Raw genomic sequence first — 10,949 nt, forward strand, 5'->3', positions numbered from 1 at the left:
CGGGGTCCCCCACCACGGAGGCAAGCTCGGGACGTCCTGCTCAACTCTGACCCCTGCGCACGGCGGAGGCGTGCGAACCGCCAAGCCTCGGAGCCCGTCCCCGCCGCGACCCTCGCCCAGCTCCGCAGCACCCCAGGTCCCTGCACGGGCCCCCCACGGGCTGCGCCCCACGTGACCCCGGCGCGCTCGGCGACCCCGCGGCCTCCCCCGCCGGCCCGGGCGCGGCGCCCCTACCTCGGCGTCCACCACCTCGTGGTAGGCGGGCGGGGGGTCGAAGCCGCCCCCGCCCCCCGAGCTCCCGCCCCGGGAGGGGCCGCCGTCGCCGCCGCCGTCGCCCCGCGGGCCCCCGCCAGGCCCGGGGCCGCCGCCGCTGTCCATGGGCTCGTAGCCGCCGTAGTCCAGGCCGGGCCGCTCGTTGGTGAGCAGCGCCACGGCCTCGTTGATGTCGTTCTTGGCCAGGCGCAGGGCCTTGCGGATGGTGGCGGGGTCCGAGAAGCCCATGCACAGCAGCGTGGTCATGTGCTGCTCCTCCTCCGACTCCATGGCTCGGGCCTGCAGGCGCCGCTGCGGGCGCCGGGCCTGGCGGGCGCTCCCGGGGCGCCGGCCGGGGCGGGCGTGGGCGCCGCGAGGCGGGCGGGCGGCGGCGGGGGGCGCTCAGGCGCGGCGGCCCGGCCCGGCCCTGCGCGCCGCCATGTTGGCCTGCTCCTCCTCCTCCCGCGCGCCGCTCCCGGAAGCGGCACGAGCCGCGGCCGCCGGGCCGCTGAGCGCGGGCGGCGGGCGGGGCGGGCGGGGCGGGCGGGCGGGCGGGGCCGCGGCGGGAGGGAGGGAGGGAGGGGCCGCCGCCCGGGCGCCGCAACAGGTCGGGGCGCCGAGCCGCCGCCCCCCGCCCCCGCCCCCGCCCCACCCTCTGAACTTTGTCTGGCTCCCACGCCGACGCCCCCCGCGGAGTCGCAAATGGAGGTGGATGTGTTTTCCACCTGAAATCGAAATCGCAGGGCTCCGCCTGAAAACCTCCCCCAAGGCGGACCATCACCTCCTTCAGCCTCAGACGCCCGGGACCCCTGGGCCCTGCTCCGCCTCGGGAGGACCACCGGCCTCGCTCTCCCCAGCATCCCGGCTCAGGCTTCCCTCGGGCGCACCCCAGCCCCAGCCGGGCGGGATTCTACTTTCCGCAGACCCTTGTCCCCCCCCCCCCCACACACACACACCTTTTTTTTTTTTTTTTTGAAAGGCCGGCTTCCTTTGCGTTCTCTGTCCATGTCCAGCACTGGCATCCTGGGGCCATTCAGTGAGTCCCCCGGACTTCACCATCTAAGCCCTGGCTGGCCTTTGCTGGTTTCCCCTCGCATTTCCAAGTCATGCTCCCAAGTTCCCGATGCCTTTTCGTTCTTTCACTACATCCTTGCTGTCTTAATTGCATCCCCTAATGGCCTCATCCTGGCTTAGGCCAGGATGGACCAGAAGCCTACAAATTATTTCTCATCCCATCAAACCACTTGTTTCAACCCAAAACACCCACTAATATTTTCACATAACCAAACCCTAAATTAGTGCCAGCACCCAGAAAATTTCTCTGTTACCATCTTTTCCCCTGGACCAGGAACCCTTCTTATCTAATAACTTACCACCTATATTTATAAAAACCAGCAATTTGATTTACAGGGTGAGTTGTATGTATTTAAATGAACTGTACCGTGTTTCTGTTAAATGTTAGATTATAGGCTGAAGACTAGGCCTCATATCTAAAGACGTAGTCTTTTGATTTGTGAGTGAAAATTACAAACAAACTTGCTTCCGCTTCCAAACAACAATACAGCAAGGAATCTGCTAAGGGAAATGCCTAGGATTGGATTGAGTCACAAAGTAAATGCTGAAGTAAAGTTTTATTAAGTATTATCAACTCCAAACGCCAATAAGGTTTTCAAGATATGTGGTGGACAAGCGGAAAAAGCAATCCAATTGGATGTAAGCAGTCTGTCATATTGTACATGTCAACGTATTTAATTTACTCAACAAATATGTGCCATTTACTGGGTGCAAGGTACCTTGGTTGGCTCTGGTGATGCAACAGTGAACAAAGGAAACAAAATTTGATGGTGGCCAAGTGAGGGAATTGAATTTCTCCCTGTGTTTGCAGAATTAACTCGGTGACTGAACTATGAAATGAACTACAAGGGGAAAGAAGACAAAATTGTTTACCACTAAAACGCGCAAGAGAGCCTAAGAGGTAATGAGACAGAGCGGGGCGATTCAGATGGCACATAAAAAGACTCATCAACAGTGGCAGGTTTATAGAACATGACAGAGGAAACTGTGCTTAGCTGAGAAGAGGAAGCAGAGAAGGAAGCAGAGAAAAACAGTCTGTGATAAAAACTGGAAAGGAGCCACCAAAGGCTACAAGAAACAAGGAAGGCCATTTTGAACCAGATCTTGGAGTGACTGAAAAGCCAGAGTGTCATCTGAGGATGCAAGTAGTAAAATCACACTTTTTTTTTTTTTTTTTTTTGCACATAAGAAAGCAAGTGAGTACTTTAAATCCTGTCAAATTGGGACAGCATGGGTGGGTTCTGTGGAATGAATATTCATAATTTTCATTTACATTTTTATTTTTGTTGCAGTAAAATCCAGAAAATGTTAAACGGACTTTAAAAAATTGAATTACATTCAATTCACATATATTCTTCTCTAGAAAGCTTTCTTTTTAAAAAAGAAAAAATAGCTAGGTCTAGAAGTGAGGTATGAGGTACTATCTAGAAGACAAGGCATGAAGGTTTCTAATATTAAATTAGTAATTTTTAAATTATTTCTTGAGTATCTATTTTGAGCCAGGCCAAGGACTAGGAAGACATTAGTGAACCAGACGTACACAGTTTCTACCTTTTTGGAACCTGCCATCTAGTAAAAGAGACAGATATGCAACAAAATGGGGTAGATGCTTTGATAAGGGAATTTTAAGATGTAAGGGGATCATTTCTTACTTTCTGTGGGGCTAAATTCACAAGTGTAGGAAATCTGGAAAATTTTGCGAAGGAAATGACATTTTAACTATAATGTGACAGAAAGTAAGAAAGCCCAGAACAGGAATATGAGATGAGGGGAGAGGGTTCCAAAGGATAAGAATAGCATGTGCAAAGGCCCTGTAGGCCAGGAGTCTTCTTCTATTGTTTGATTTTTCTCTTGTCAGTTATTATATTTTAGGAAACATAGAGTAAATCAATCTGAGGCATTAAAAGCAGATAGAGTGGTACAGAGTTTTAGAGAAGTAAGAGTGAAAAAGGAAGCTAGAAAGGTAGATAGGACACCAGATCCAAGAGGGCCACAGAAACTGTAACAGGGAATGTGAACTTTATTCTGAGGGAATCGGAAGCCACTAAAATATTTACACAGAGAAGAGAGGTGATGTTTGAATTTGAAACAGATCAACCTAACTGCTGTGTACAGAATAATTTGTAAAAGAGGAAGAATAAAGGTGAAGAACCCAGTTAGGAGACAAAACCAGTTAGTCTTCCTGGAAAAACCACTTTGAAACAGACTTGAATTTTGCTTTCTTATCCAATATACAGTCTTTGTATTTTTGTTCTTTGTTTGCAGCATTTTATTATAATATGTTTAAATGTGGTTTTCTCTGTGTCTTCAATGGAATTTGTAAAGATTCTTGAAGGGGTTAGGGATGTGGCTCAGATGGCATGCTTGTCTGCCGTATGTAAGGCCCCGGGTTCAATCTCTAGCACCACAAAAAATAAAAATAAAAATATATACTTTCCTATAATCCATGGGTCAAAGAATAAAAAAAAATTTTGATTATGTGCCTTGAGGTATTTCATTAGCTTGGAGAACTGTTGGTTGTTATTCTTTTATATATTGATCGATTCATTGTTTCTCACCTTCTGGATTTTCAACTACATACATGTGAGACTTTTTCACTAAATCACATCTGTCTCTTATGCTTGTTTCTTTAATTTCTATTCTTTTGTCACTCTCAGTCTAAATATTTTTCTGTCCTCTTTTCTAGTTCACAAATCATCTCTTCAGCTATATCTTATCTGCCACTAATTCTACTTACAGAGTTCTTAGTTCATTTATTATGTATTTAAGTTCTGTAATTTACTTTATTTTTAATGACTTCCATACCTATGCTGAAACTTTCTATCTTGTTATTTAATTTCTTGAACATATTAATCATGGCTATTTTATAGTCTGTATCTGATAAATTCCATATCTGGATCTCCTATGGGTCTTCTATTGTATGATTTTTATCTTGTCAGTTATTATATTTTAGGAAACTTTTTTTAAGTTAGGCATTATATTTTAAACACTGCAGAGATGATCTGATGTTCTAGATGATGTTATCTTCTTTAAGAGAACATTTATTTTGGCTCTGGCAGATAGTTGGAAGTAGGGATGATGAGCAACTTAATCCAGTCATGGGTTAGGGCTTTGTTTTATTTTGTCTTACTTTCTTCTTATTTTTTGCGGGTCTGGGGATGGAACCCAGGGGCATTTGACCTCCGAGCTACACTCATTGCCCTATTTTTTATTCTTTATTTTGAAACAGGGCCTCACTGAGTTACAGAGTGCCTCACTAAGTAGCTGAGGCTGTCCACGAAACGCGATTCCTCCAGTCTCAGCCTCTAAAATGCCTGGATTACAAGCGTGCGCCACCACGCCCAGCTTTGTCTTACTTTTAAGCTGGACCTCAGTCTTTACGAAGGCTAATCTATTTTGGGCCCACCTAGGGTTCTTTGTTTATTGCTGTTTCTCAAACCACCTCTATACTTGTGGCTTACTGCAACAATGACTTATTTTCTGTAATTCCTTGGGTTGTCTGGACAGTTCCATTGGTCTTGGCTAGGACCACTCGAAGCTGCATTTGGCGAGGAACGTGGCTAGGGTATTTTGGTGCTCTTCCACATGACCTCTTCCTCCATATAATGTTCCATTCTCCACAGCCTCTCCAGGTGGCATATCTCTCTTCTGGGATAGCCTTAACTTAAGCATGGAAGCTGCCTCTCAAGAGGGAGGATCTCTAAAGTGCAAGTCCCAGTGAGCAAATGTGTGTCAAATCTCTGCACCATCTTTACTGAGGTACTGTTGGTAAAATCAAATCACATAGCCAAGCCCAGAGTCATTAGGAAAAGGACTATCCAATGTCAGAAATACTAGATGTGACTCATGGGAGACCACCAATGTAACATTACCATGGCCAGTAAAATTTTAGGGCCAGTGAAATTTACCAGGCAACCTCCTCTCTACTGGTCCTTGATCTCCAACTTTTGACATCTCAAGCTCTTTAAGACTGCTCAAAGCTCTGTTCAGCTTTTAGGATGCTGGGCTGCTGATAAGAATCAGCAAAAATATCAAAGAGAAAAGTAGTGTCAACTGATAGACTTCCTTCCTGTACTTTACTTCTTTTTGGGATTTGGCCCTTCTAGTTCTCACTATCTTGGAAACTTTCCAGTGTCTTCAGTCAGGTACTTCCTATAGTCTTCCCAGCTTTTCTAGTTGTTCTTCAGCAAGAGGTGTGGTCTTGAGCAGATCTGTCAATGCTGAAAACAGAAATTCCATAGAAGAGAGAAGATGGAGAAAAGTACTTCAAGGCAGGGGATTAAAAGAGCAGGCCTTGACAGAGAAAACACTTTCCAAGACCAGCAAGAAGTTTGTGTTTGGGAGAGTCTATGGGAAGAAAGAGTTTTTCCCTGCTGCCTCACAGTGCCCAAGAGGTAGAGATGGCCCTAAGAAAAATGACTGCCTGGGACCCAGGACTTCTCGTCTCTGTTGAGTTACCCTACCTGTAGCAAGGCAAGAAAGCAGCAGGACTACCTTTCTCAAAGAACCTGACCAATGCAGGCACACAGTGATCTTTTCAGGGCTAAATAGTGTAGACCAGAAGCCCTTTTTAATGCTCAAGACTCCAGAAGCCTCCAGTAACCAAAATAAGTCTCCCCTGGAGGTAGAAGAGGGAGCCCTAATTATGACTCTTATTAAACATCTTGATGTTTAATACTTTGGCAAATAGGGTTCAGATGAGTTTTAGTTTATTTTAGGGGAAAAACAAAGTAGAATGATATTTAAATCACCAGATTTTGATTCCATGTCCATTATATATGTTAAAAATAGTAAAACAGCAACCAGAAAATTGACATCAGTATTCATAGTTTGAATATTCCACTTGAGCATTGGTGTGTGTGTGTGTGTGTGTGTGTGTGTGAACAGCTTTTTTGAGATGTAATTCATATGCTATAAAGTTCACTCATTTAAAGCTAGGTGTGTGGTGGTGCAGCTTGCAATCCCAGTACTTGGGAAGCTGAGACAGGAGGATCACAAGTTCACTGCCAGTTTCAGCAAATTAGTGAGACCCTCCACAATGTAGTGAGACCCTGTCTCAAAATAAAGTATTAAAAACAGGGCTGGAGGTATAGCTTGGAGGTAGAATACCCCTGGGTTCAACCTCCAGTTCTGCAAAAAAAAAATACATAAAAATAAAAAAAATAAAAATCCACTCATTTAAATGTACAATTATAGCTGGATATGGTGGCTTATGCCTATGATCACAGTTCTTGGGAGGCTGAGACGGGTGGGTCACAGGTTTGAGGCCAGCTCATACTGAATGAAACTTTATTTCAAAATTTAAAAAAATTGATCTCAGTGGTTAGAAGGCCCTGGTTCAATCCCCAGTACCACAAAAAGGAAGAAAGGAAGAAAGGGAAAGGAAAGGAAGAAGATAAAGTGTATAATTCTGTGGTTTTTAGTGTCTTCACAGATATGTGTAATTCTTACAACAATTTTATAACATTGTCATCAACTGAAGAGAAACCCTGTAGGCTTTATCACTCTCCTATTTCTTCATTCCTCCCAGGACCAAGCAACCATGACTACTTTCTGTTCCTATAGATTTGCTTATTATAGAAACTTCATATAAATGGAATTTTATATCATCTTTTTTGAGTCTGGCTTCTTTTACTTAGCATACCTTTTCAAGTGTTAGTCATGTAGCAAGTGCAGGTACTTAATTCCATTTATGGCTGTATAATACTGTATTATATAGATATATTTTGTCTATCCATCCATGCTGCCTCTAAATTTTTGTGTAGACATTTGTTTACATTTCTCTTGAGTACGTACCTAGGAGCTGAATTTCTGAATCAAATATTAACTTTAACTTTTTGAAAAATTGCCAAACTATTTTAGAAAGTGGCCTAAGCAATTTATGCTCTTGCCATAGCACGAGAGGGTTTTGATTTCTCCATATTTTCTCTAATTCTTATTATATGACTTTTAAAAATATAGCCATTTTAGTGGGAATAAAGTGGTACCTTATTGTGGTTTTGATGTGCCTTTCTCTGGTCACTAAAGATGTTAAAACTCTACTCATCTACTTGTGCCTATTGTCCATGATTATATCCTTTGGAGAAATGGTTACCATTGCCAACTTTTGAATTGGCATGTTTATCTTTTATATTCTAATTATGAATTCCTATCTGATGTATGATCTGTAAATATTCTCTGATTCTGTAGGTTGTCTTTTCCTTTTCTGATAGTGTTCTTTGAAGCACAAAGGTTTTTTTTTTAATTTTGAAATATACTATACCTATTTTTCTTTTATTGCTTGTGCTTTTGGTGTTTTATCCAAGAAACGATTGTCAAATCAAATGTTGTAAAGGCATTTGCTTATGTTTTTCTTCTGAGAGTTTTAGAGTTTTAAGTATTTGATCCAGATAGAGTTGATCTTTGTATGTGATATGAGATAGGGTCTAATTTAATTGTGTATGTGTGGTCATCCAGCACCTTTTGTTGAAAAGATTTATTTTATATGAAGGGAAACACACCAAGTGCTGTGTGCATGTATGTTTGTATCACTTTGATTCTCACTAAAATGTATAATTACATTGCACCAATAAAAGTCTACAAAAAGATTACTTTTTCCCAATTGAATGATCTTTGCACCCTTATCAAACATCAACCAACCATAGACATAGGGTTTTATTTCTGAGATTCAGTGCTATTTCACGTATTTATCTACCTTCCTACCTTTATGCCTTTACCACACTGTCTTGAGTATTGTTCCTTTGTAGTAAGTTTTCAGATCTAGTGTAGGTCCTCCAATGTTGTTGTTCTTATTCAAATAGCTGTGTTCATTTTGGATCCCACAGAGTTAAATAAGGATTTTAAAATCAGCATATCAGTTTCTGTAACGAAGTCAGCTATGATTCTGATAGAAATTGCATTTAATTTGTAGATTAATTTGAGGAGTACTAACACCTTAACAGTATTAACACTTGATTCATGAACACCAGATGTGATTCCATTTCTTTAGAACTTTAATTTCTATTTAATATTTAATATTTTGTGGTTTTCAAAGTATAAGTCATATTTATTTTGTTAAATTTGATTCTTAATAATGTACTCCTTTTGTAAATGGAATCGTTTTCTTAATTTTATTTATTTTTAGATTGTTTATTGCAAGTGAATAAAATACAATTGAATTTTATTTATTGATTTCATAACTTGCAGCCTTACTGAACTTATTTATTAGTTCTAATGGCCTTTAGTGGATTCCTTAGGATTTTGTATATACAAGATCATGTTTTCTGTGAATATAAGTAGTTTTACTTCTTTCTTTCCAATCTAGGTTCCTCTTATTTGTTTTTATTGCCTAATTACTCTGGCTAGAACCTCAAGGAGAATATTAAACAGAGTGGTGCATACTTTGTTTTGCTCTGGATCTTGGGGAGAAAAAAATATACATTATTTTTCTATTAAATATATTGTCAGCTGTGTGTTTTTTATTTATGTTCTTTGTCAAGTTGTGTTTTTCTTATTCCTTCTTTTCTTTTTCATTGTGTTTTTTCAGTCAAGAAAGGTGTTGAAAGTTGTCAATTTTTTTCTTCATCTATTGAGATGAGCTTTTGAGATGTGAAATGATTGAGATGTGATTTTTTTAAAAATTCTATTTATAAAGTATATTGTCTTAATTGATTTTCAGATGTTAAAAAAGCCTTACATTTTGGGGATAAATCCCTCTTAGCCATTGCATATACTTCTTTATATATGGTACTAAATTCAGTTTGCTGATATTTAAATCATAGTTGATAATATTGGGGAAAGAGAGCAATTACTTTTTAGAGGGATCTAAATTCTGAGTATGTACTACCCCCCAAAAAAAATTAGTACATATAATGGAATAAGCCAGAGGTAAAGACAATATATTATCAAATGAAGACTTGTGTTTTACTTCACTTAAAAGTTAATGTTGAGCCTGGCATGGTGGCACACACTTGTAATCCCAGTACTTGGGAGGCTGAGACAGGAGGATCACAGGTTTGTGGTCAGCCTCAGCTACTTAGTGAGGCTCCCAGCAACTTAGTGAGAATCTGTTTCAAAATAATAAGAAAAAATAGGGGTGGGGGTATAGCTCCGATGTAGAATGCCCTGAGTTCGATCCCAGGACTGAAAAAAAAAAGTTAATGTTGCATTGTACTTAAGATGAGTGACCTAATAGCCATCTTCCATCCTTTAGTTATTTTTTCCGCAGCCATAATGGATTGTCCTGAACTCCCATGAAAGATGGGCATACCTTTCCCCTGGACACTGCAAACTGTTTCACTGCCTCTACTTTGGAGGGCCTTTCACTTGCAATAGATGAGCTACAAATCCAGAAATACACCACATAAAGAAATGCATGGTATTGGATCAAGTAAAGAGGAGGTACGACCATGAGAAGTAAAACCAAGGTTTTAACCATCAAGCCAAGGACTTTTCCTTGCTTCATTAGGCAGTGGGCATCCATTAAATGTTTTGACTCCAGTAATGCCGTGATGGAAGCTGTATTTGAAGATTACATCAGCACTAGTGCATTGGATATAACAGATTAAATAAACAAGCAGATGTGAGGTGAAAATGAAAAGAAGCTTCCAGAGATAAAGTGGATTCTTCAGGACTTGGCAATTGGATTTGATGATCAAAGCAAAGGAAAGACTGCCAGATTTGAAGGCTGGGTGATTGAGAGGCTAGTGACATCTCTGAAATCAGAGTTGGGATCAGAGGGATTATAGTGATTTTGACATTAGATGAATTGAGATTTAAACAGGAAAGTTTGCAGACTTCCACAATTATATTACATGCATACTGTTGAAAACAAAATAGTTAAAGCTGATAAGCATTTATAAAGAAAGGATTTTGAGGCTGTTTAATTTGGAATATAAAATTTACAAAAAAGAGAAAGGTCAAGAACCCCTTCATCTCTCTGTTGACCTAGTTCCTGGCCTTTAACTCAGCATAATCACCTGCACATGACACTATATCCTAGCTGAAGAAAGTGTGGCTCATTCTAGAAGTGCCCCCTAACACCGCCTACCCTGTAGTGACTTATCTTCAGCTCCCTGGATAGTTGGCTCTATTTTCCAGTTTTCCGTATAGTGTTTGATTTGTGTGTGACCTCTTGACTTTACTAACCTTCAGCTGTCCCTTCTGCTTATGGATACCTTTCTGTGCCCTCTGAAAATGCTTTGATTTGCCATGTCATTCATCTTTTTGTCACTGTGAGAAAGTCAACTTATAAGGAGGAAAGTTTTATTCTTTCTCATGGTTTCAGTCTATTGACAGCTGACTATTGCTTTTGAGCCTGTGTTAAGGCAGAATGTCTTGGTGGGGAGAATATGATGGCGCAAAACTGCTCACCTCATGATGGCCAGGAAGCAGGGGGAGAGAGGAAGGGCTAGGGTCACAACATCCTCTTCAAGGGCACACCCCTGGTGCTTAACTTCCTTCCACTAGAACTACCTACTAAAAGTTCCACCACCTCCACATGGTGCCACAGGTGGGCACCAAACCTTTAGCACACAGTCTTTGGAGGATACTTAAGATCTAAACCATAACACTCAACAGTCTCATGATTTCCAGCAGAAGGTTTTCTCTGCCAACCCAGCCCTTAAGAACCTCCTCCTCAGGTT

General features: G+C 41.7%; 1 protein-coding gene across 1 annotated transcript in view; it reads right to left on the reverse strand.

Annotated features, from left to right (window-relative positions):
- The window catches only part of USP24 (ubiquitin specific peptidase 24), a gene marked incomplete at both ends in the record, with an annotated part of 137,394 nt that extends 136,851 nt beyond the window's left edge, over positions 1 to 543 (reverse strand). The window contains one exon of the mRNA XM_080690941.1: positions 235 to 543. Coding sequence (XP_080547067.1) covers positions 235 to 543 — 309 coding nt within the window. The remainder of the gene's footprint in view (positions 1 to 234) is intronic.
- Between the last annotated feature and the right edge of the window lie 10,406 nt (positions 544 to 10,949).

The sequence above is a fragment of the Muscardinus avellanarius genome (genome assembly GCF_963383645.1).
Source record: "Muscardinus avellanarius genome assembly, chromosome: 3".
NCBI classification, from domain to species: domain Eukaryota; kingdom Metazoa; phylum Chordata; class Mammalia; order Rodentia; family Gliridae; genus Muscardinus; species Muscardinus avellanarius.